The 25,950-nt window shown below is 42.2% G+C and overlaps 1 protein-coding gene across 2 annotated transcripts; it reads left to right on the top strand.

Annotated features, from left to right (window-relative positions):
- Positions 1-1,073: 1,073 nt before the first annotated feature.
- On the top strand, positions 1,074-24,543 carry TBC1D8B (TBC1 domain family member 8B). Of its 2 annotated transcripts, XM_066202382.1 has the most exons (21): positions 1,074-1,229; positions 5,628-5,738; positions 7,803-7,921; positions 8,509-8,734; positions 9,643-9,883; positions 10,929-11,136; positions 12,427-12,594; positions 13,133-13,282; positions 14,406-14,556; positions 14,786-15,000; positions 15,455-15,572; positions 16,241-16,526; positions 17,786-17,915; positions 18,570-18,668; positions 19,810-19,878; positions 20,060-20,300; positions 20,916-20,981; positions 21,097-21,180; positions 21,996-22,046; positions 22,362-22,459; positions 22,767-24,543. In XM_066202382.1, exons 1-21 carry the CDS (start codon positions 1,100-1,102, stop codon positions 23,175-23,177), a joined length of 3,372 nt encoding a protein of 1,123 aa, XP_066058479.1. In that variant the 5' UTR covers positions 1,074-1,099; the 3' UTR covers positions 23,178-24,543. The 2 variants fall into 2 exon arrangements, with proteins under 2 accessions (XP_066058479.1, XP_066058480.1); XM_066202383.1 differs by lacking the exons at positions 19,810-19,878; positions 20,060-20,300; positions 20,916-20,981; ... (2 more) ...; positions 22,362-22,459; positions 22,767-24,543 and having other exon boundaries at positions 17,830-17,915; positions 18,570-18,659.
- Positions 24,544-25,950: the final 1,407 nt, after the last annotated feature.

Raw genomic sequence — 25,950 nt, 5'->3', positions numbered from 1 at the left:
AAACCACGCTGTGCCTGTGCTCACAAATAGACCAGTGCTAGCAGCAGCATTTTTGGTACTGAAGTGCTATTGAAAAGCAAGAAGAAAGGCAGGATAAAGCAAAAGTGCCAAGGTTGAGATGGACAGTTAGTGCATAATGTGCATAATTTTTTTTTTAGAGAGAGCTCAAAGTAGAGGCTAAGTTTAAACAACTGTCTGCTGAATTTTCTGTGTGACACACAATCAATAAAGCATTATCCTTGAAAATCTCAGGAAGGTCAGTTATGCTGGGAATAGAGTGCTGAGGAAAGCGCACAGAAGTTCCTGGGAAAGAGGAAGACTTACCCCATTTGTAGTGGACGACAGATTGTGTCAGGAACAGGAGGTGGGAAAGGATGGTAACTCTGGGAAGTCCTCGGCGCCAGAGGCTGGAGCAGAGGAGGCAGCGGGGCACCCTCTGCAGCTTTTGTTTGTGTTTTCTGTCAGCCTGAGGGAGTCTCTGCCCCAACACCCTGCAGTGCCAGGCAAACACACCTGGGCACTGAACACCGTCTGTAGTGGCGTTTGTCCGTCCTGTGGGCTGAAAATGGACTCAGGTGTGGCCACAGCCGAGAACGGGACTTGTGCCACGGGCAGAGCGGCCACAGCAGCTCCTGCCCCGCCTGAGGCAGGGGACGTGCGGGGCTGAGGAGCCGCTCCCCGGGACACACACAGCCGGCACCGGGAAGCCCCGGACCCCGCTCCGGGCCACAGCAAAGCCGGGACTCGGCACCCCGCTCCGGGGTACACAAAGGCAGGACCGCACCCCGCTCCGGGCCACAGCAAAGCCGGGACTCCGCACTCCGCTCCGGGCGAGGCCGCCGGGGCTGCGCTGGCAGCTCCTCACCGCCACGCGGCCCGGGCCGCCCAGGGCCCGCCGGGAGCTGTAGTCCCGAGGCAGGGGATCGCGCAGCCGCCGGGAGTTGTAGTCCTACCGCCGCAACGGCGGCGCGACCCCTTGGCAGCAAGGACTACAGCTCCCAGCGTGCCCTGGGAGCGCCTCCCTGCCCTGCCTGGCACCGCAGCTGCGAGCGCGGGGCGGGCACGGCGGTGGAGGCGCTGCGCCGTGAGGGGCCGCGCGATGTGGCTGAAGCCCGAGGAGGTGCTGCTGAAAAATGCCCTCAAGCTGTGGGTGCAGGAGCGCTCCAACCAGTACTTCGTGCTGCAGAGGCGGCGGGGCTATGGCGAGGAGGGCGGAGGCGGGCTGGCAGGTACTGTCCCCGTGGGGTCGGGCCAGGGCTGGAGCGGGAGGACGGGGGTCTGTCGGCCCCAGGACCCCCAGCCGGAGGGGCAGGGAGGGGACCTGCTCGAGTTCTGGGGCACCGGGCCTGCCTGGGTATCTCATGGGGCTCTTCTCGCCTTCCTTTCCCTGGGTAGCGTGGCCCGAGGGGCAGCAGAGTCCGGCAGGGACGGGCACCCGGCAGGGTTGGGGACGGCTGGTGCGCTGGATCCCCGGGTCACTGTGTGGGAACGAGGGGACTCTGCATCCCCGGGTCACTGTGTGGGAACGAGGGGACTCTGCATCCCCGGGTCACTGTGTGGGAACGAGGGGACTCTGCATCCCCGGGTCACCTCGGCACGGGCTGAGGAGCCTCTGCTCCAGCCGAGTCCGGCACAGCTCCATGGGCAGCCTGGTGGAAGTGGACGCGTGTGAAGGAGGGCTGCTCTGCCTTGCTTTGGCAAGATGCTCATTCCCAAATCCCTTCTTCTGCCTGCATCTGGGGCTGCTTGAGATGAGCTCCTGCTCAGGCATTTCCGACTGCTTGTTTTAGAAGCAAGCAGATGATTTGGTGGAGCTTGTCAGCGGTGGTGGGACAGGAAAGTGACAGAGGGGTGGGACAGGAAATTGACCATCGTGTAATAAACTTTATTCCATGAGAACTTCAAGGTATGGAGTGAGTTTCTATTTATAATTCTTGCCTGTTTGTATCATCAGGCACTGCAGGGGCCCCAGATATTGCTGAGACCTCTGTGATGTTGACAGCTATTCTGACTAGCACTGACTCCTTTGTAGGCTGGCATTGACCCTGTCAAGGAGAAATGCTACAGGGAATGAAGTCATTCCTCAGTGGGATGTGGTTCTCAAGTGTTTTGCATTTCTGTAGGTTTCCAGGCTCTTCTAATTTGTGTCATCGTAAAGCAAGCTATGTTAAACACGAGGCATAATTGCCTTGTGGAAGCATTTATTAATTTTACTGAGCAAAACCACAAGGTTCAAATTTCTGGCTGGTGAATTTCAGATGTAGAAATGGCCCTTGCAGCTGGAGGTGGGGCATTCTTCATTGGCATCTGAGTGAACCACTGGCAGGGCACATGAAAAGTGTCAAAGGAAGCATCCCAAAATCCCAGGCTACTGTGCATATCATAGTATTACAAGCAGATAAGGTAATGTCAGGCTTTGGCTTAGAACCAAGGGTGATACATTGGAAGTCTTGTGGGGACCAGGCATGGTGCCCTGTTCTCTACCTTCATATATTTGGAAGCCAAGGAAACCAAGTTGCTATGAAGGTTGACTTTCTGCATGATAAAATTAATTTAAGGACTGTGACTGAAGTGGAACAATGAGAACTGGAATAAGTTGTGCTGAAAACCTCCTCATAGGCTCACAGCTGGATAGACAGCTGGGCCCTCCAAGTGCCCTTGGGGATTTGGTGAGGGTGAGGCTTCTGTCACTGCTCTCCTGTCCTTGGTGGCTGTTGACAGTGTGGAAAAAACACTTGGATGGGATAGATGCTGTAGTATGCTTTTTTTTTGGATGTGGCATTGCACATTTTGCTTCTGTAACTTTGCTTGTAAATTCTTACAGATTCTTCTTTGCAAGTTATGTTTTTACCCGGACAGAAACAAAAGGAGTGAGATATTCTTGAGTTAAAATTGTGATTGAGAAAGATTATCAAGGCAGTTGCATAAAAATGCAATTACATTTGAGTTTGCAGGTTTGGAAGTATTCAAACCTCCTAGGTATAAGCCAGCGTGATTTGCCATGCCTGGCTTTAATTTGATATTGCTGCATGTCACTTGAGAAAATTAACACTTCCTTTAGGAAAAAGCCAAGCACAGCTGTGGTGTTATGAAATCATCCCGAATGTCCCAGTACAATCCTGTTCTCCTGAAGAGCCTTTTCCAGCTGGGGAGGCAAGGCTGGAGGTGACTGGGGAGAGGGAAGGGGGGACAGTGCCTCAGGACGGGAGTGGAAAGAAAGGCGGGCGGTGCTGCGGGGTTTGAATAGCGCTAATGGGGGCGTGACAAAGGGTTCCCCAAAATACAGGAGGACAGTTGGGAAGACAGGCTTTAAGCAGGGAAGTTTTGGGGAAAGAGCCAGTACCTGGAGAAAGGTAAAAAGGAGAAAAGATAGATGTCGACAGAGGTGCTCACCTGAAGGAAGGCTGGGAATTCTGGTGCTGTCCTAGGAAGAGAATGAAGTCTGCACTTGGATTTGATTGATGACCCCTCTGGACTGACGGGGGCAGGACCAGTTTGTGATCTGTAGATGGCACAGGGAGCTGTGTTGGCTTGTGTGCACACACACACCCCCCACACTTCTGAGTTTGGTTGTGTGGATAACTTGTAAACAGGTACAGAAATACCTCGTGCTGGTTGTACTCAGCCTTGCTTCCCTCCCTGCTTGGCTTTACACTTCATTCTCTTTGTTTTAGAGCTCCTCTAAGGATTGCTCAGCCAAGTATTGGCTGTGGGTGTCAATGGCAAGAACCTTGTCTCTAACAAAATTTCATGGTGGACCAGTTAAAAAGTATTTGGTGATCTTTGTACAAACTTAAATTTATTTTGGTAAGAACTGCAGAATGGGAGAGGAACCTTGTGATCTAGCTTGACCCAGCCTGCAGCACAAAGGTGTGAGCTTTTCCAAACTTCCAGGTCTGGGCAGAAATCATTTCTCCCTGCTGGTGTTTTAGCACTCAGAGCTTTTGGTGTGGCTTCCTTGCTGTGGGTCCTCACCCTTGATAGGAATGAAATGGGAAATTTGCTGGTAATGAAGATCTGAAATTGTGTCAGCTGCATATTGTGTCTAAAATCTGGTGACCTTCCAAGGAGACAGGAGCTGTGATGGCATTTTGAGGAGTGCTGCTTTCTAATGCACTGTGGTACCATTGGCTCAAGCTGAGTTGCATTAGCCTTATAAATGATGAATAATATCCTTGTACTGTGTATTATAACAGAAAATGTTATTAGGGGATTTGTGAATGAAATAATGCAATGTTTGCTGAAGCAAAGCCATCTTTGAGATCAGCTCACTGTCATGAGTCATTCAGTAAGCAAAAGCTGCTTCAACAGACATAAATGTTGTTACTTATTCAATGTCTGTCTTCAGTCAGGAACTACAAAATAATTCGACTTTCCAACAGCCACTTACAATCTGTTAATTGCAGACAAGACCAGAGATGGACTGCTCTGGTTGGTGGTGTGGTTTTTTTGGTGTTTTGGGGTTTTTTGGTTTGGTTTGGTTTTTTGTTTGTTTTTTTTTCCTTGTGGTTGGTTTTGGGTTTTTTGTGGTTTTTGTAATTATTTACTTCCATGTTTTTGAGGAGAAGCAAAAACATTCAAAACTTGAATAGCCACAGTGAGGTAGTCCCGCAGACTCCATGCTGAAAGTGTGTCCTCAGGAAAACCATGATCTGTGGATGAATGTCTGAACTTACCAATTCTGCTTCATTTTGTTTCTTTGTATTCTTTCACAATTTCTATTTTTCAGAATTTGAGAGGGGGTTAATAGAAAGAAAGTGAAACCCAAAGTACCAAAGCAGCCAACCTAAAAATTCCAAAATAACTTTTGAGGGATTCATTTGAAGTTGTCTAAATCTAGTGCTTCTTCGGGATACAACATAAGATCCTGTTGATTGTGTTTTTGTTTCTGTTGTAACAAGAAAAGGTTTTATGGTGCATCAGGAACCAAAAGTTTCAGTTGTTCCTTCAGTATTGACTTTTCTTCTCTTAGAATTTCCTGATTTTTAGGCTTTAAAGGATCAGTTAAGATATCTGGGCTAATATCTTTATTACTGCACAGTGAGAGAGAATAATTTTGAGTCATTATAAAATGCATCCTCATTTTCCCGTAGAATGTTTTTGTCCTGGTTCTGGAGAGATGAAGTTTGGCTTTTTAGTGAAAGTAGTATGTTTTTATCTGACCTCTGTTTAACGGGAGCTAATTCAGTACTTAGTGTCAGGGAGGTGACAGCCAATTATGGTCTTCAAGGGCTCTTTCCTGTGCCTGGAAAACAGAACAACAGTCAATGACTAATTAAGAGGTAGTTCAATTACTGCTTGTGCTCATTGAGGGCTGGGCCTACCCTGTTAGTTTCTGGTTGTGCTCTGGTTTCTCATACTGCATGGCTGTCACTCCCACAGGGGTCATCTCGAAAAACTGCTTCACCCTCATTTGTGCCTCGTGGCTTTTACTGGATCAAAATATCACATCCCAAAGAAGTTCCTCTGGGAGCACTTTGTGCTCTCCTCGATTGTGCTGCTTATTTTCTCAGCGTTCATTTAGTCCTGACTTGGGCAGCAGAAAGGAATTTCCCCAAGAAACGAATCAGAGGGGATTCAAAACCTGAGTTTTCACTGTGCTGTGTACATTTTCTTGGACACAACAGGTCTCCTTGTGGGAACACTGGATGCAGTGTTGGACTCGACGTCGAAAGTGGCCCCGTTCCGCATCCTGCACCAGACCCCGGACTCCCAAGTGTACTGGTCCATTGCCTGTGGTATGTACAGTGCTCTGCCAGCCAGCCAGGGCCAGGGAGTGCCACAGGAGGCTGCACACTGTGCCATCCATTGTTGGCTTAATCCTCTCACATCATTGCTCACTCTCGTGACCTCTGAATGGTTTAAAGATATTTGCAAGCCGGAGCTCGGCAGCAGAGCGTGGTGCCAGTTTTACAGAATAAATCTGTGGACTCTTCCTATTGCACCTTCTGATTTCCTGCTTTCTGCAGGAGTCCTTCAGGTACCAAAGCCTTTGGGCCATTGCTACAGTGACACACAATCTTTGCTTTTACAAGGTGCAGGAATAACTTGACTCCTGAGGTCAGCTTATTCCAAAGTATGCTGTAGGTAGGAATAACAGTAGATGCTTATCCTAATATTTTTGTTTGCTTTGTCTTTGCATGTTAAAACGTGCAGGTTCACAGTCATGGTCAGAGCTGAATTCTTCCTCATATCTGTTGCTCTTGTAGTATAAAAGTTCTATCTCTTTCTCATGTTGCATTATTAATCAGTAGGGAATGGAAAAGTAAATACAGGTTTGTTCTTGCAGCTTTAATTTAATGTAATTGCATGTCACTTTAAAAGGCCAGCCTTAAAGAATTCGAACAGTTTGTGAATTGACAATAAATAACATTTCAGGGGCACTTCTGAAGAAGTCAGACCTGGTGACAGGCTATCAAAAAAGTCCTTTAATATGCATTTTGGAAGTGTACTCTGGGGAATTCTACTGCCATCAGGTCAGCCCTTGGGAAAATACAAAGGGTAATCTTCATTTTAGGACTGAATTTATATAGATTTTGTGCTGCACAGATATGCTTTACAATAGAAAGCTACGTAACATAATTGTCCTAATTGTATTAGATTGTTTCTTCTGTGAAGAAATTGAAGGATGACACTTTGTCCCTGTTATAACATATTAAGGGTCTGAAGCAGTGCTCCTAAACCATTTAAACAATTACAAAAAAAGTTTCATTTTTCCTGAGTCACCTCTGTGCCTCTGATTCACATTATGACTCAGATAATTGGTCTACGTGTGTAGTCTGAGAAAAAGAATTACTTTTGCCATGTAATTGCTATGTTAATTACTCTTTATATAATTTGTTAAGTGTTGTGGCAAATCCACCCAGTGTAATGTAGTCTGACTATTTAACTGTATTTAGAGCAATTTCTATTCATTCACAGGGCCACTTTAATTCTGTGGAGTCCATTGAAAGTTGGTTAATTACCCTTTACAAATTAAGCTGAGAAAAAAGCAATTATTCAAGGTGTGTTCTTGCTTGAGGGTGTCAATAGTACGTGATCACACTGCCTGCTTTGATTGTTGAGCATTCTTGTGGAGGATGAAGCTGCCAATTAATTATTATTCTAGAATATTCAAACCTTTCTAAGTTCTTTCACTCTTCCTGCTCCCCAGCACTTGATGGGGAGTCACTGTCTTTAAAGCACTGACTCTGTATTGAATTTGCTGGAACCCTGTGGGCTCACTCGTGGCATCTCAGTCCTTGCTGCCTCCCAGGGCACAGTAATGTTTCCTTCACATCCTCACACGTGTCAGGGATTTTGCACAGCAGGCCCTAGTCTTGAAGTTCGGCTCTGGAAACTGTCGTGGGCCACTGATCAAAGCTGAGGCTATCAAAGGCACAGATTTAATTTCCTGCTGAGCCTCGTGGGTTTGGTCTCACATTTCCCACATTCTGCCTGTTAAACCGGGGGTGTTGCAGTGGTGCTGTGCTGGCTGTGTTGGGAGGTGCTGCTGAGAGACAGGAGCTGTCACTCGAACTCAGGCTTCAGCACTGAGCCATGCAGTGTTGACAAAGCTGAGATGCTTTTGGATTGAAAGGACTTGAAAGATAAAAACAAATCAGTGCACAAAATGAATACATTTTCATTGTTCACAAGAGGTAACAACTTGTGAATGTGATGTGAAACTTGTGATTTTGTCTTGTGTATCTAAATTACTCTGTGACTCGGGAATTTGCTAAGTATTCTCTTACTTTCTTAATAGTTTTGATGAAATGGTTGAAGTCTGTCCTAATTTAAAGTAATGCTTCCTTTTTCAATAGGATCCAGCAGAGAAGAAATAACAGAACATTGGGAGTGGTTAGAACACAATGTTATGAAGACTTTATCAGTATTTGATTCAAATGAAGACATTACGAGCTTTGTCCAGGGAAAGATAAGAGTAAGTAACAGGCATAATTGGGAAAGGCCAAGTATTTTTTTTCCTTTAACTGTACACAAATAATACATCCTCTGTAGAATATTCAAGGACAGCATTGGAATTCTGCATATTCTGATTGTGTAGTACGTGACTGTTAACTTGAACGTATGCCATTGTTCCTGTTTCTCTGCACCACAGCTGAGGTTGTTTGACATAAACTCCACTTGGTAAATGAGACATCAAATGCCTTTAGAAAGTGGTCTAAAACTGTTGATAAATTATTTCACAATAATTTTGACCGTGCCTGGGAAGCATATGATCTATTTTTTGTTCACTATGTATATGCTAAATACTTAGCCCAGGAACTCTTGGGATTAAGTGAGGAAAATATGTCTGTTTGAGAAGAGGAGACACAGGAAGCTGTGTGGGAGACTTGGTGGATAAGTCTGAAATAGCACATTTTATTTGTGACTTATGATTTGATCCTCAGACTCTTCTTCCCCTTCTGAAACTTAGAACACTGTGCTGTGTGCATGCACGTGCATATATGACAACCACATATGACACATGGACACATGCATAAAGTAATCTGATTTTTTTTGTTGCAGGGGTTGATTGCTGAAGAGGGAAAAGATTCTTTTGTAAAAGAAGATGATCCTGAGAAGTTTCGTGAAGGTCTTATGAAGTTTGAGAAGTGTTTTGGATTACCAGAGCAAGAGAAGTTGATTACCTACTACTCATGCAGTTACTGGAAGGGCAGAGTGCCCTGTCAGGGATGGCTGTATCTCAGTACAAACTTCCTCAGCTTCTACTCATTTTTGCTTGGGGCAGAAAGTAAGTAAGCCTTGATACTGAGCGGTGTCCCTTCATGCCTCACTGCTCATCTTTCAGATGAGGAGGAATTCTTCCTGTGTGCTAAAGGAGCTGTTTTGCCATGTGAGCAGATGTCAACAGAGATGAGCAGAAACTGCCAGCATAATTTATGGAAATGCATGCATTTGTGTAGCATACTATACAATACCCATTGTTATGCTTCCTTAATTCAAGCTTCAGAGAGAAGGCAGACTTCCAGAAGTTGACTGTAGCTAAAAGTTGCCCATTTTAGTCCATGCTGCATTATTAACTCTATGAGGATTGCAGTTATTTCTTCACACACGGGCTTAATATTTCACATGGGTGCACTACACACTGGTGATAATTGCACATGACTCTTTTTTCCCCCATTTTTAGTTTGAAATGCCCAAACAAATGCCTCCAGTAGTGTGTACTGTAACAGTATTTATGTGAAAAATGGGAAACATACAGAAAATAGGATCCTTTCAAAGCTGACCTTGATCTGTATTGAGAAATGCCATAACTAAAAGGCACAGTTCCTCTACATGATGGATTTAATTTAAGAAGCCCTGTTGGTGAGCTGTTGAAAGGGGTTGGCTTGTATGATGGTGTTTGTTTGCTGTTTGCACTTTCATGTAAGAGCAAGGAAGAGGTGATGTAAGCTTGTGTTGTCATACATGATATGTGTTTTAATGTTTTTCTATAAAATTCGTTCTAAGGGAATTAATTTTTAGGAAATATGAAGAGAATGCATTTTGTGCCTATTATTTTGTAGTCCTTTCCAAGTGTATTATCATTTGACTATGCTGTTTAATTATGTTTTATTAGTGCTGCTATTACTGCATTTCTTTTTTAATACAGACAGACACTGAGAACTGTCTCACATGTCCTTACATTTTTATTTTCAGTAAAACTTATCATCTCCTGGGATGAAATATCAAAACTTGAGAAAACTTCCAACGTGATTCTGACAGAGAGCATTCATGTGTGCTCCCACGGGGAAGATCATTATTTTTCCATGTTTTTGCACATTAGTGAAACATTCCTTCTCATGGAGCAGCTGGCAAACTATGCAGTTAGGAGACTTTTTGACAAGGAGACATTTGACAATGATCCAGTCCTTCATGACCCTCTGCAGATCACCAAGAGGTAATGCCTTGCTTGTAGTTTATCTGTTCTGGGCCCAGAATTTGCTTAGGCAAAGAGGAAGCGAATCCTTGTTTCAAGGAGATGGTAAACATCAGCAAAGCTGATATTTTCTTAACCAAATGTCTCATTAAGATGTTGTCCCAAAGCCATGGGAGGCATTGTAATTTATTGTTACTTGGCAGGATTTAAGGATCTGAGTGGTCTTCCAGTGCTGGTCTTCCAACTAAAAGGTTTATATAAGTTTGAATTTTGAAAAGGTGTTCTTGCAGCATTTAGGATTAGAAAATTCAGATTAGAGCTATAGTGTCTCCAGAGATACCTGATGAGGAGGGATAAGGTGGGGAAGAAATCATTTAATAGACATGTGTAAATGATAACTGCATGGCTTTTCTGAAAGCCCCTGGAGGTGAGTGATTAAACCAGTGAGTTGCAGATGGGTGAATGGCTTTCCTGAGGTACAGCATTATTTTGGGTGGTGGGAAAGACATGAATATCAGTAACTTAATGGTTAAGGTCCCTCCTTTTCCTTTGATTCCTCAGTTTGGTGGTAATGCTGGAGAGTGATACTGCTCTCCAACCAAAATAGTATTTCTGGCTGCAGTTATCTGTGAAAAACTAGCCCATGGCAGATATTTAAACATGTGCTACGTTTCTAGCTAATTACTCTCCATCAAGCCCAAACTTGTTCTTGTTTTAAATGGATTGTTCTGATCTGTGGGGAAACAGAGCACATTATGCTATTACTGTCTTTTCTGCACTACCTGTAGGCCCTGTTGTGCTCTGCTGTGTAGGATTATGGAATCTGGTCTTGTTTAGTGACATATTTAAATATTTTATTAAGCGGATGTACAAGTAGGTGTGGTTGCCTCTTCAAGAAAAACTGTCCAGGTTGAACTGCCCACATTGACCCCATAGATTTTGGGAGAGGAGAGCATGATGTTTTACTGTCTTTTCCCAAGATACTTTTGACTTCCTTATTTGTAAAGACATTTAAAACTTATGTTTCTTTTCTCTTTTCTACCAATGTGTTTTGTTTTTAATCCAGAGGCCTGGAGAGCCATGCCCACAGTGAGCAGTTTAGTGCATTCTTCAGGCTACCTAAAGAAGAGTCCTTGAAGGAAGTTCATGAGTGCTTCTTATGGGTTCCTTTCAGTCATTATAACACCCATGGGAAAATGTGCATTTCAGAAAACTACATCTGCTTTGCTAGCCAGGATGGCAGCCTGTGCAGTGTAATCATTCCATTGAGAGAGGTAATGCAAACTACAAATCAGTTATACCAGCAGTTTTGCACTTGTATAGTTTAATGCCAGTTTAGCAGATTTTCATTAGAATCTCCTTATTATGTGGTGTCATGTATTTCTCCTTACCCTGGATACTACATGTAGGAATTCTGTTTGTAGGTTTCTGGAACTGTTTTCATGTTTCAGATTTGTTTCTCTATCTTCTTTCCCTTTTCTTTTTACTCTTATTTTTGTAGCTCAGTACGAAATCTAATTTTTTAATACTTTTTTATTAAATGAAAAAGCTTTTGCTTAGTACTTGTAGGTGAGTTAATGAGACCAGCATTGCTGCCTTTCAGTCTTGCAGTGTCAAAAGCTTTCCATCAGCACTAGATACATTTTACAATAGCCTACAAATAAACCAGGTTCTATAATTGCTCTGTAATTGCTTTACGTGCTCTGTGTACGCACTGCTAACATAAGACACCTGACACGGTAGGTGAGCTGCACTAATTTCAGCAATACAGTTGGTGTTCCCCACCTACATAAAACAATTTATTTGGTTATCTCTAAATAGTGCTGCAAACTATAGAGACTTCCATAACATAAGAGGCTGTGTTAAAGGAGCTGGCTCTAAATTTATTCTTATGGACTGTCAGACCCTCAGTGTTTGTTCTACAAGACTGCAGTTACCTCATCTCCGTGGTCTTTCCTTCTTTACCTGTAACAATGTGCTCAGTGAGTTTCTATACTGTACCTTTAACAACGTGAATACATCAGCAATGCCAGTCAGTCTAGATTCTCATGATTGTCACACTTGAACTTGCATGATTAAAGTGTTTTAACTGCTCTAATCTGTAACTGTTCCATCATGGCAATTAAAGTCAGCTCTAGCTGTCATGTGTTATGACAGCTGCTTTGACAGGGTATTCTCAGTGGAAATTCAGTCTTGTAAAACTTGTTTCATTTGATTACTTACAAAAGTAATGTTTTCTCTGCTTTTGGATGGTAAGAGAAAAAAAAGCAACTGCTTCAGTGGGTAGAAGGAGACAGGGTTTTCAAATAAGCTGAGCACTCACAGCTGGGAAAACCTTTTTGAAGATTTCTGGTACTCTGTCAAAGATCTGTTGCATAACACTTAGTGCTTTTTTGGTATAATAGCTACAGGCAATTGAGCTTTCAACTTGTAACTTGTGTTACCTAGTCTGCCTGTGTGCCTCAAACGCTGTTTCATTTGCATATCTATTCTTCACAGATTTTCTCTTTTATAAATTAGCAGGTAAAATTCCTTGCTTAATGGATGTGTCCTTGCTTCCATAGGTCACAGGGGTGGATAAAACAGATCCAGCCAACAGAGGAGTCAGCATTAGTACCAAAGGGAAAACAGCTTTTCGTTTCACAGAGGTGAGAGATTTTGAGCTGCTCGTGGCAAAGCTCAGGATGAAATGCAATGCAACGGCAAGCCCACAACACATCATAAGTACTGAGGTAACTGCTCTGGCTATTCTAATTTCTTAGAATTTGTTCATAGGCGTAAGTCATGTGCCTCTCGTTTTAAGGTTTGGAAAAATAAATAACTCTGCCTATGTGAAAGAGAATGAGTTGGACGATGGTGCTACTGTGAATGCATTCTAGTTTGGGTCCTTTGTTTTCCATCAGGTTTTGAAAAACAGCTCCAGCTGTAATGCTGGTTTTTAAGTGCTCTCAGTCACTGTATGAATGGGGTTTTTTGGTGGTGGTGGTGGATGGTCAGGCCTCCCTATCCTCATATTCTCTGTTCTCATTATGAATATTTGTCCTTCCATAATATTGTTTTTTACTTGAGAGATGGCTTTTTTTTCCCCCCAAGTGCAGCCTTCTGAAAGCCCAGCTGTGCAAAGCAGGGACTGCTGTTTTTCTTTTCTTTCAGAAGTCTGTATCTGGCACCTTTAACTTAATATCATGTACAATGATGGTCTGGTATCAGTGCTGCTTCTTGGAGGATTGTTTGTTATTTATGAGTACCGCTGTTAAATTTTTTTTCAAGGTTGCAGCTGGTTCTGCTGCTGACAGTCCAAAGGATTTTGGTGCAGGACAGTCAAAGATGGGCCAGAGAGATAACAGCAAAACTGTCAGTACAGAAGCACTAATGACTGTCTACCATCCTCAGGATGCTGAGAACCTTGACTCTAAAATGGTAAGGGATAAAATGGCCAACCATTTTTGGGATCTAATTGGAAAGGAGTGAAATATATCAAAATGAATTCCACCTAGCTGCTGATTTTCTCAGGGGCTTTGCCAGTCTTCTTTCATCTCCATTTTCTGTATTTGGAATCCACAGGGTGCTTCTTCATAGCTCCATTCAATTTTCTGCTCATCTTGTTTAATAATGATATGCCTTATCTTCATGGAGGTAGTTTTTCCTGCACTTCCACCCCTCAGGGAAGAGTTGCCTGTTTGTTATGATAGTGAACATGTTGCATTTCCATCTGAATTTTCAAGATGCAAAGTCACTACAAACTCTCTGGGAGCAAGGAGAATGTTCTTAACTTCTTCCTTGTTTCCTTCTTCTGCACCACTGTCTAACAAAGTTATGCTCTGGAGAATATTAATGTAGTTGTTTTTGCAGCAGAACATCCAATTTTTGCTTCTCCATAGTGTGTACAAGAAGACAGCTTTTATTTCAGAATAAGTCTTCCAGCAGAACTGAGTAAATTAAGATATATAATTATTTATATTAGAAATACCAGAAAATAAATACCCTTCGGGCAGGACAAAAGGGAGTCCAGACTTTTAAATCCTGCTTTTTTATATTATGTTGAACAAAAGTGAACAAAATCTCCCTTTCAGCACCTTTAATTGCTTTAACAGTTTTAAATCCTAGTGCTTCTTGCACAGAATTTGTGGTGGTGACATTCACCCTGTCTGAGCCCTGGAGCCTCACGTGAGCTGGGGCACCCGATCCACAATTCCTTTGCTTCAGAGAAATGTCTGTGTGACCTTCCTGTGCTGTGGCAGTTGTTGGTTTCTGTCAGATGGGATACTGGATTAGATCTACCTTCTGTCTCATCTTATATAAACATACTTTAAAGAATAGTAGGTCATGTATGAGATGGCATTTTATGCTAAATTTGTGCTCTGCATAGGCTGGATTTTGCTCTGATTTGCTTCAGCACTCGTTTCACACATCAATACGGATGCCAACGCTGCAATTCCTATTTTATATGAATATAACTGTGAGCAAAATTTACTTTTGTTCTCTGAAACCTGAGGAGAATCTACCAGTATACTTAATGCTTGCAATCCTCTGCTTTTTGTAGTTGAAAGAAAAAATGAAGGAGCAGTCGTGGAATATCCTGTTTGCGGAACGGGGCCACGGGGTCAGTATGTTTCGAACAAAGAAGACTCGAGACCTCGTTGTAAGAGGCATCCCAGAGGCATTAAGAGGAGAGCTCTGGCTCCTCTTCTCAGGTACTGCATAACAAGTATAATTGGTTCATTTTGGGGGTCATCATTGGCAATTTTCTTCGCTGAGTGATTCCATTAATTTCAGTAGAATTACTCTGACACGTTACTTCAGTAATAGCTGAAGATTCATGAGGTACCTCAGTAGTCACCACAATTTTTATACAAATTGCAAACAATCAAATTACTGCTTTACTGCTGTGCTCTGATACTGTGCAATTCAATGTATTGGCAGGTGCTGTCAATGATATGGCATCCAACCCTGGTTATTACACTGAGTTGGTGGAAAAGTCCTTAGGAACGTGCACTTTGGCTACTGATGAAATTGAACGAGATTTACGTCGCTCCTTACCCGAGCATCCTGCTTTTCAGAGTGACACAGGAATTTCTGCCCTCAGGAGAGTTCTTACAGCTTATGCATTCAGGAATCCACAAATTGGATATTGCCAGGTATAGCAGCTTTGAGAATCTTAGTGTTGCTTGTTGAAATACTAGCTCGTGATGGCAGTATGGTAGCACCTCATAAAATCTGTCACAGAAATGTGGAATAATTTCTTGCTTAGTGGTTCACTTACTTTGCTTATTTCATGCCATTGTGTAAAATGAGTTTTTGTGTTGTACTTGAATTAGTTTGTAAGTGCTGTTATGTCCACTTCACATATCCATTTTCATTCTAACAAAACATATAGCACTTGAAAATATTTTTATGTGCTTTAGATACTCTGTTCTGTATTTAATAACATAGAAGTAAAACTCGTGTCCTGGATATGGCTGTAGGGGATCCCAGCACTTCAAAAATGTGCTGTAAAGTGCTTTCAGAAATACAAATTCTAAAAAAATAACACCAGTTGTGTTTTCACTGCCTTTTCTCTTAAATGTTTCCTTTCCTGTTTGAATGTTGCAGGCAATGAATATTCTGACATCAGTGCTTCTGCTGTATGCTAAAGAGGAGGAAGCATTCTGGCTTTTGGTTGCTGTGTGTGAAAGGATGCTCCCTGATTATTTCAATCGCCGAATCATTGGTAACATCCACCTGCTTTTTTATCTGTCTTGAATTGAATGTCTACCTAAACTGAATGTCAGTGATTATTCATTAAGAACAAATGTCAGGAATGAGCTGAAGACTGAGCAGTGCAGAGAAACCATTGCATTTGTTTCTGTACTGTGGAGTAGAAAATGGAGGATACAGAGAGCATCCCATGACTCCTTAAGTAGGCATGGATGTGATTTTCAGATATTGTCAGTATTCTAGGCATAACTACTCAGGAAGTAGCCAGTTAGACTATTGTACTGCTCTTTTGGAATTATAACCGCAATTCATACTATTTATTTGAAACCAGATGAAGGAAAAGGAGTTATTTAAGGACTTTGATCTCATGTGCGGTTCTCACAGGTGTATATGTTAGAAGAAAACGGGGTGTGAAGTTTCTCTCTGGTTGCAGAGGGGAGTGTGTTGGCTGCCAGGAGAGTCACTGGAAGCAGCCATGCACTCACCAAGGTGCCAACACACTTCAGGCATGCCCAAGGCTCTGGCCCCATGCATGGAGAGCACATCTTCCAGCATGGGAGAAGGAGCCAATGGTTCCATGCAGCTGAGCCTCTGTGTGTGTGCACTAGGACAGGAGCTTTGTTTCTGGCTGGTGCTGTGTGTTAAGATTTGGGTGGTGGTTTTGTTATCCTTTCCCTGCAGGTGCCTTGGTAGATCAGGCAGTGTTTGAGGAGCTCATCAGGGTTCACCTGCCTCAGTTGACAGACCACATGACGGACATGACTTTTTTCTCCTCGGTCTCTCTCTCCTGGTTCCTTACCCTTTTTATCAGTGTGCTGCCAATTGAAAGTGCAGTCAATGTGGTGGACTGTTTCTTCTATGATGGAATAAAGGCAATCTTGCAGCTGGGCCTTGCAGTGCTGGAGTACAACATGGAGAAGTTGCTCACTTGTAAGGACGATGCAGAGGCGGTCACTGTTCTCAACAGGTATTAGTGTAACTGTTACTCTTTCAGGCTACATAGCAGCTGCTATAGTTGCATATAGATAAGTCATTCTGAGGTAGCTGAGAACACATCTAGCCAAGACTTCCAAAGGCTTCAAAGGAGTTAGCGTTCACCTCAGGCTGGAAGAGGTGGCTGGAAAATGGGCTTGGATCCTCTGAAAATCCCATCCTATATTCAAGTTCTTCTAAAACTGGAGTTATTTTGTGAATTTTAAAGAAAAAGCAATGTGCTTTTTATCTTGAATTTATATCATGAATAGAAGGCAGCTTGCCTTGATGAGATTATCTAAAGCACATTTTGATTGTTCCAGACAGTTCAGGCATTAACTTAGAGGCAGCAAGTTCTTCAGCTTAGTTCTTGTATTTAGGCTGCTGAATCCTCTGCTGTTAATGGTTTAAAAAAAACCAAACCAAAAAAATATGATGAGTTCAATCATGACGAGATGTTTGTTCTGTGTTAGCAAGTGAAGTGTGCTTTAAACTGACATACTGCAAACAAAACTTGTACAGTTTTTTCTCCACTAACTAAATTATCTTGTTGATGCTGTGGTTGTGTATCGTGGAGTATTAGAACAGCAAAATTGCTGTGCTATAGGAGTTAATGAGTTACAACTGTTAATAACTGATAATAAGAATTTCTGTTTTGTGAGGGTTTTATATGTTGCGTGTTTGAATGGGGTAAGAGCTACAGAATTATTGAGGAAAATGAAGCTTTTGTTATGAGACCATGCAATCTGGCATTTATTATAAAATCTGGCCTCCCCACTGGATCTATTTAGGTTGGTTATGTAGGTGTGATAAGTAGGTACAGATCAGGCATTGGCTTTTACATCTGTGGGAGTTAAAATTGTCTTTTTCACAGTTCAGGGCAAGCCTTTTTCTCTGTCCCAGTTAGTACAACCTTGCTGTATGGATTAGAAAACCAGGGGAATGCCAAGTGGAAGGGAACTTGGAAAGAGTCTTGTTTAACTTCCCACTCAAAAGGGAATTACTGCTAGTGCTAGATCACTCAAGTTCAGTCTTAAATACTCCCAAGGCTAGAAACTCTACAGCTTTCTCTGGGTGGGCAGCTCCCATGTTTGTATATCTTTGTTAATATTACAGCACATTTGTGCTACTGACTCTGATATTATTTGTTTTTTCTCATTCTCTGCACCCTTTTTCTTCAGTAGATGCCAATGTTAATTGTTCCATCGTGACAAACTGGTTCCTGCTGATTTCTCATGTGTTTGCTTTGTGCAGATTTTTTGACAGTGTCACTAACAAAGACAGTCCTTTACCTCCAGCTGTGCAGCAGGGCTCCAGCCTCAGCGACACAAAGAGTGACCATCCAAAAGTGGACATCACTGATCTGATCCGAGAGTCAAATGAAGTATGTGTGTTCTTGTGGGCGTGTTTTTGCATCCTGTGCAGTGTTAATGTTTCACGGGCTACTTTCAAACAGTGCAGTTGCATTGTACACAGACTAGGGTAGGAAATCTGTCTGAACTGCTAGAAATTTGGCTCTGTATTTTGTGGAGCCTTACTGAAAACCTTATAGGTTATGGGATAGGTTTGCTTTTCTGTTCTTTTGGGTTTTTAAGTGCTAGGAAGGTGCTTTCTAGTCTGTCCTAAGTGGAGTTGCCAAGATTCATCACAGGTCACGTGTTACCATCCCTCATTCACATTATTAGTATGTTAACTAAATGACAAAATGCAGCAGAAACAGCCTTTGTGGTATACAAATTTGAGACTGATTACTGCACATTGCAGACACTGGTAACTTTTGACATAACAATGTATATGGGAAACTGTGTACAGGTGTTCATGAGAGAAATGAGTTTAAGTGAAAAGGTTTGGACTTTTAAAAGTTACACTGGTTAAGGAGAACATTAGTGCTGTAATAAATTATTTTTTCCTCAGAGTTTCTGTGATCTCCCTTTGTGTCCATGCCTATATTATGCTTAGATGCAAGAAAGACAAAAAAATACTTGTTTAGCTGTGTCTCCCAAGAGCTGATTGCATGAACTGGTGCTTTTCTTCTCAGAGGTACGGTGATATTCGCTATGAGGATGTGGAGAGCTTGCGCTGCAGGAACAGGCTTTATGTCATCCAGACCTTGGAAACTACAACCAAGCAGAACGTGGTGAGTGACTTGGAAGAGTTTCAGCCTTCTCCCTGATAAAACTCATTCCATTTTGGAAGGTTCTGAGAAGAGCTGCAGTTTCCAGGGCCAAATACATGATTTTATACCGAATGCCCTCGTGTCTGCAGGGTGTCTGTTAACTGAGGCTTGGCCTGTGATGTCAGGCTGCAATCACAGCATGACCTTCTGGTCCCATTACAAGTCACACCACTGCCAACCACTCCTAAAGGCTGGCGTAGCTCTCACACTTTTTGTGCATTGGAACAGGCTGACCTATATTTCTATCTGCTGGTGTTAATAGTTTTCTCTTAGAGGCATAGAGCACCCTGCAGAAGGACAATTAAGCACCTGCATTTTTACTGCCACTGAAGAGGTTATTGTGGTGCATTCAACAGGGGTTGCTTTTTGTCTGTGTTTTGTGTGAATGTCTGGTAATGTGGCAGCTCTCCATTTTCCTATCTCATCCTTTCAATTCAGGCTGCTCAGTGAAGGTGGAGGTTGTGAGGAGCTTCCTTTGTTTGCCTGCTTTCTTCAGTGGCTCATTTCCAATACCTGATGATGATACCAGTCTGTCCACCACCCAGGGCTTCTTTCTGTAGTAAATGTGGCTTGTAGCAAAAGAAACTATATGCTGGTGGTTATGCTAAGATGGTATTGTTGTATTTTATTTTACAAAACATGTATATTGTGAAGTTGGAAGCTGGTCTTATAGCAAACTCTGTTTTTTAAAAAACTGTGACTTTTTTTTTTTTTTAGTTAAAAAAAAATGAAGATTCAGCTTCACTGTTGAGAGCTGAACATGCATTTGCCCATTTAAAGGAAGCCATATGTTAAGTCGTTATAAATAATTCAGTTTTATCTCCCGGGTTTCATAGTGTAGGCTCCATGTATGCTGGTAACAAGACTAGCCTTAAGCTTTTCTTTTTTTTTTTTTTTTCTAGAAATTATTTATTTTAATCTATAATATTCTGATTACTTTTTAAAATAAGTGCTATTCTTCCTTCTAATTATAGCATCCCAAAACCTGGAATATGCAAACAGTGTCTCAATGAAATGTTAAGTCTCCCATAATTTTATTCTATACAGACTTATTCCAGAGAGGGAAGACACATTAATTAATTTTGTCTTAATTTTGTTTCAGCTACGTGTTGTGTCTCAAGAAGTAAAATTCAGTCCTAGTGATCTTGAAGAGCTTTATGAATTATTCAAGGTAATGTTCCATTTTCCTCACTTAATGGTAGACTTTGAAATGGTTCTAATAAAGAGATAAAGGTTAGACTTCATGTTTTACATGCCAGCTGTAGTACTGATTACATAGTTAACTCCTCACTTCTTTCCCCCAGAGAGACTTGTTGTTTCCTAAAACCTCGTGTTGTATCTTTGCTTCGCAGAAGGAGCATTTCCTTTCCTGTTACTGGAGCGTGAACAGTCCTGTCCTGCAGCACCACGACGCCAGCCTGCCCTACCTGGAGCAGTACCGGATCGACTGCCAGCAGTTCAGGGTCCTCTGGCACCTGCTGAGCCCCTGGTCACACTGTGCCAACAGAAACTCCCTGGCCCTCTGGGCATTCCGACTGATGGACGACAGCTCCAGCTGCCTTATAAACTTCAAACAATTTGCCTGTGTTCTTGGTATGGCAACAAAACACACGTGGGCATGTTCACGAGGCTCCTGGGGTGGATCGCTGTACAAAAAGCTAGGGAGACTTAGTCTCTTAACACAGGGTCAGATAGAGTGGTTTTTATTACAGGCACAATAATTCCCTCTTGGAGGTTAAATTTAAATATGGCTTGGTCATCAAAATATCCAGGGATTAAGAATGGTCTGATCTCATTGCCCAGGCTGTTTGGTTTATGATGAATCTTCATACTAAGTCATCTTATACACAGATTGTGCAGGATACTTCTGGGGAGCTGAAAGTTTTCTTGGCTCACTGCTCTGCTCCTTTCGTCTTGTTTTCAAAGTGGTATTGGTCATGAAACAAAAATTTAAGGGAAATACTGAGATGTTAGTGCTGTGGTTTTATTTTAGTAAGTCATAGATGTTGTTAGTGTTCTTTCATCAGTGTAGGCTAACCTCAGGCTCAGCCACAGGTGACAGTGCTTTCCTTAAGCTTCATATCTAATTGTACTCCCTGTAAGGTAGGGCACATGTCCAGTTCCAGCCTCCTTGGGTTGTATTTGTTTAGGTTAAGAGAGTGGTTTCAAGTTTGGTCCAGTTGAATAGACTGTCCTTTCCCCTAACAGATACCATGTATAATGGAAGCTTCACTGACAAACTCAAGCTTCTTTTTAAGTTGCACATCCCTCCAGGTAAGTGAGAAACAGTGGCATTTGGGGAGAGCTGTCTCTGGTTTTTGTCATCATTATCACTGCTTTGGTAATGCCTGAGCACCATGAACCTACTTTATTCAATCATTTATTGCAGCTTTCACTGAAGTAGAATCTGTAAGCCCTTCCAAAGGGGATGATCTTTCAAAAGAAGAACTGATCCACTTCAGCCAACTCAGTGGTAAGCTCCAGAGTGCGAGGTGTTGCCTGCAGAACACTAGAAGGAATCTATCCTGTGAAAAATGGGGAGCTTTCTTCTGAAAATTAGTAAATCCAGTAAATCATATCCCTGTTAACAGAATCCCTTGTGAAGATCTTCTGTGGATAGCTTCAATTTAATAAAGTTGTTCAGAATTTGTGGATAGCTCATCTGATGGTTAAATTCAAAGGCCTGTGGGTGTTCACATAGAAATAGGAGAGTGTATTTGGTTGGCATTTTTCAGCATTGTAGGCAGCCTGTTGCAGTGTTGAAGTGATGGCTGTTTCATTTTTGCATCCTGGGCATAAAAGGAAAGGTATTTTCTGCCTCAAGAATTAAAATACCAAATCCATACTTACTTTGAGGCACATAAGCAAGTGTTTCAAAATTTTTTGCTTTCATTTTAGACCAAGTGAGCTGAAAAAGGTTTAGTAAATTTATGGAGTTGATGACATAATCTGTTTCAAATGCTCATGAAAGCTGTTTCCTTTTTCATAGGAAAGACAGATCCCTTTTTGGTTTTTAAAATCTGCCCAAAGTAGGCAGTATATAGGTACTGTTCCTGCTGCTCTTCAAGTTGTGAACATTATAAAGATTATTTAACTGATAGCAGTTTCATTTGTGATCTGCCTCACAGTGGCTTCTGTTTTTATAGAAAGTATGCAGATTTTACCATGTGGTTTCTTCTTGACCTAATCTGTGCTGAGAACACTGCCCCTTAAGGATGGAATTTTTGATAACGGAAATGAAACATTGCTCTTCTTTTCTGAAATAACTTTTTTTCCCCTAAATTGTAGTTTCATCTGTTGGCGACAATCTTGATTCTTTGAGGAGCAGCCCAGAAAAAGGTAACAGAATCCTGGTGGTACATTTGGTAACTGTTGTTTTTTGGGGGAGTAGAGCTGGGAAAGTGTGTGGTGACAGAGTATATTAAGTAACATCAACCTTAGTGTGCTGCTAACATTCTATCCTCTTATATAAGTGTAGTTGTGGGAGCAAAAGGGCAAAAGTAAACTCTGGTCCTGTGTAGTCCTTGGCCCCACCACTCTTGAGAAGGAATGACATTGAAGATGCCAGTTCTTTTGCTTATCATCCCTCATGGGAAGCTCTTAGTTCTTGTTTGCTTATTTTATTTTTTTTTTCACTTCTTCCTCTTCAAAAAGGGAAGGGGAAGGTTGATATTCAGACATATCTGAAGCAATGGCAAGATGAACTTCTTAAAAAAGAAGAAAACGTCAAGGATTTGCCAAGAATGAATCAGGTAAAGTGTCAGAGTCTTATTTAAGTCAATTTTGTCTTGAAAGTTTTACTGTGTATATCCTGTTACAGTATTTCTAAAGGATTTGTAGGATCCCTTAATTTCAAACCTTCACATCAATCATTAGACTGTGACTTTTTAAAACTGCTGTGATGTGTCAAGAGAGGGACTTTGAGACACACACAGGTTTGTCAGGGCTAGTCCGTGCTGTCATTAGAGCAACTGCAACTGGGCTGAGAATTCAGCAGGCAGTGAAACAGGACAGTTGTGCTGCTCTTCTCTGAACAGTCTCCTCTGCATCTCTCCGTAGTCTCAGTTCATCCAGTTCTCAAAAACTCTCTACAATCTGTTCCATGGGGATCCTGAGGAGGAGCTGCTGTACCGGGCCATCGCGGTGGTCACCAGCCTCCTGCTGAAAATGGAAGAAGTTGGCAGAAGACTGCAGAGTCCCCTGTCACCTGTCAAAAGTCCAGTTGCTGGTACAGAAAAGGCTGCTGAAGTGCCCAGAGAGAGGCAGGAGGGAAGCAGCTCTGAGCAGACTGAAGGCAGTAAGGCACAGAGTTTGGAAGGGAACCATGAATGGTCTTTTGCCTTTGAACAGATTCTGGCATCCTTATTAAATGAGCCAGCCTTTGTGAGATTTTTTGAAAAACCTCATGACATAAAAGCTAAAATTGAGAGTGCTAAAAATTTACAACTTAAAGCAAGAACCAGAGTGTAATTTTCTTTACATTTGACTCTGAATTAATCACATGAAGTGCTTACAAATGAAGGCTGTAACTCTGGAAATCAAATCTGGTGTTGACATAGGGAATAAGTTTGAAGAAATAGCTTTAAGTATCAGATTACTGGTATGTAATGTAAATAAAAATAGTCTGAAGCACAGTCACTTTCTTGCATTGTTCATAAGTTTCATTCCAAAAAAAGGGACAGAATAATAAACTGTCTTTACCATGTTATTAAAACATGCAGCATTGCTTGGAGATACTGGATGTGTACCTGTTGCAAACCTGTCTGAATGTTAGAGTAGGTGTTCTCCAGGTTCTTTTCTATTATTGTGATAAAAGGAATGACTTTTTCCCATTTTCACCCTAAAGGAGTGTCAGCAGCTTGGGGGTTGTCTTCCACATTAATTAGTTATTTCCAAATTGCTTGTGGACTGGGGTCAAAGCAGAGTGGAGACTAAGAACAGACCGTGAGATTAGGAAAGGAAGCTGCCCTGCTCACAATTCCTCTGCTTTGACGTTACCCATGGGTCTGGACTCTAGCAGATTCCAGCCCCTCTTTTTCCCACTTTCATACCATTCCTCCTACAAAGAAAAGGTGAAAAGGATGGAAGCTTTTTTGGTCATCCAGGCTGCACAAGGATACAGAAACTATCACTGATGGTTTAAAATCAAGGGAAAGCAGTGGCTAGATCTGCCTGACCACATGGTGGTTGTACTTTATCTGGCAAGAGGAGCCATTGTTGGCTTCTTAGGAGCACGTTGATGAAATGTGGAGTTTTGCTGGTGGTTGGAAAGCCCAGGCACAGGCCATCTGTGGCTGAGTGTTGACTGTTGAGCTGCTTAGGGACAGATTGCTGTTGCTTCTTTGCCTACCCTGAGTGTGTATCTCAACCCAGTAATTACTATTGTTTTTCTACAGCACTCTGCATTACTGTTGCTGTAATATTTCCCATCTGTCAGGATTCAAGGTAACAAGAAAACCCCCTTGAATCTGACTTGAAATTTTTAATGCATAAAATATGATATAGTAGAGATCCTGTGGAGGAAAGCTCTTCCAGTGTAAAAGCTGAGAAATGTTTGCCCTTGAATCTTTGGTAGCTGGTGCTAGAAGGCATTTAGAGAAGGAGGGTTAAGGGCTTGTATTTGAACAACAGCAGCAAAGTAAGTGGGGAGTCTGTGCTAAACTAGTTTAAAATGTCTGTTTCTAAAGCCTGTGTGACAGTCTTTCTCTGCAGAGCAGCATTATTTTTATACTGTGCATGTATTTTTAAAGAAGCTGAATGGGGATGGTATCTTTCTGAGGCTTTTGTTGCAATACTGGTGTGAATGAAGAATAAAACGAATTTCTGACTTATGTTACAGGCACTTTGTGAAATGCCATCATTGCAGTTGGTGGTAAATTTATGAATTATGTCTTACACCCTCCTCAATACTCTCAGGTATTAATGTAAAATAAAGTTTTACTGAAGAAGTCCAAAAGCTATATCATATATGTGGAAGATGAGGAAGCTTTTGTTCAGGAGCCTTCTCAAAATAATTGCAGTTGATACAATATAGTGCTGATTTGTATTTTTATGTATAAAATATAAAAACTAATTAATCCATTTATGTGGCTATGGATAGGGCCACACTGTATTACTTTTTAAAAACATTTTCACAAAGTTATTTAGAAATCACAAAGCAGATGATGTTTTTCTAGTCCAGGATGTACCCAGATAAGGTTTGATCACTGAGTAATTCTGCATAGCCATGAGGAAATGAATGGAGCCTCATGAGAACAGATACAGCTGCCCATGCCAAAAGCTTTTGTAGGTTTATGAGGGATACTGTTTATGTCAACAAGTAGTCAAAGCTGTGAACTGTTTGCTAATCAAGGTAACAGAGATATGAAAGTCTTAAAACTCAAGGACTTTTTTGATTGAGAGCCAAGATGTGATCTAAGTGAAGGATCTAAGCAGAAGGTGGTGAAGGAACTTGCAGAGTACAACAGCCTTGTGTTGTTACCAGGTTGTAAAAAGGTGCTCAGTTTGTACAATACCCTTTTCTATTAGTGCCTACCCAAGAGACTGTAGAGCCTTTGCCAGCTGGGCAGTAGCTCTTGTCAGATGTCCTATCTATGTGTAAAGAGCATATATATATATCTATATATATATCTCAAAATAGATTTAAGGTGAGAAGTTCGGATATGTAGGGGAACACTAACTTGTATTAACTGCATGGATTTTTTTGTTCAATTTATTTATGTTTTTTCCCAAAAAGGGTGCTGTCTTTAAATTGTTCCTGTAATACACCTGCAGGCTGATCCAGGAAGAATAATCCCAGTGACCAGGCAGCCAGTCTCAGCAGGATGGAGGCTGGAGCAAGGTCACTTCCAGTAGACTTGCAGCACTCAGGCAATGAGGCAAGCAAGTGGCAGGTTCTTCCTTCTGGAACCTCTGGATCGTGGGCTGGTTGACTGGGGAGATGTAGATGTAGCAAGTGCCAGTGATTCCCAAGGAGTGTAACCCAGAGGTATGTTTGCTGAGCTCTGCTTGTGACAGAGGAACTCTGGAGTTTGTCTAGCTTCTTTCCTTCCCTTTCCTATGCCAGCTCCTTCAGTTGCTATTCCAGACAGGCTGGCTAACAAATAGGTGCAAGTTTAGCTGGGACTGGCAGAGCTGGAGCAACAGCAGCTCGTCCCCTTCCTTCACTCCTGAAGAGTGATTCCTTGACTTCAAAGGCCTGCACAGTCAGGACAGAGGTCCCTGTGCTGTGCTGCCTCTTGGC

The sequence above is a fragment of the Chamaea fasciata genome, unplaced genomic scaffold (genome assembly GCF_029207755.1).
Source record: "Chamaea fasciata isolate MVZ Bird 193981 ecotype frontalis unplaced genomic scaffold, bChaFas1.0.hap1 SCAF_22, whole genome shotgun sequence".
NCBI classification, from domain to species: Eukaryota; Metazoa; Chordata; class Aves; order Passeriformes; family Sylviidae; genus Chamaea; species Chamaea fasciata.
This window is presented reverse-complemented; position numbering and strand designations above follow the sequence as displayed.

Bases quoted from the DNA above. Each gene is read 5' to 3' on its own strand.
- TBC1D8B (XM_066202382.1), top strand. From the start codon at position 1,100: ATGTGGCTGAAGCCCGAGGAGGTGCTGCTGAAAAATGCCCTCAAGCTG. The intron at 9,884-10,928 runs GTAATGCCTTGC...TTTTTAATCCAG, and splicing joins CCTCTGCAGATCACCAAGAG to AGGCCTGGAGAGCCATGCCC. The intron at 12,595-13,132 runs GTAACTGCTCTG...TTTTTTTTCAAG, and splicing joins AACACATCATAAGTACTGAG to GTTGCAGCTGGTTCTGCTGC.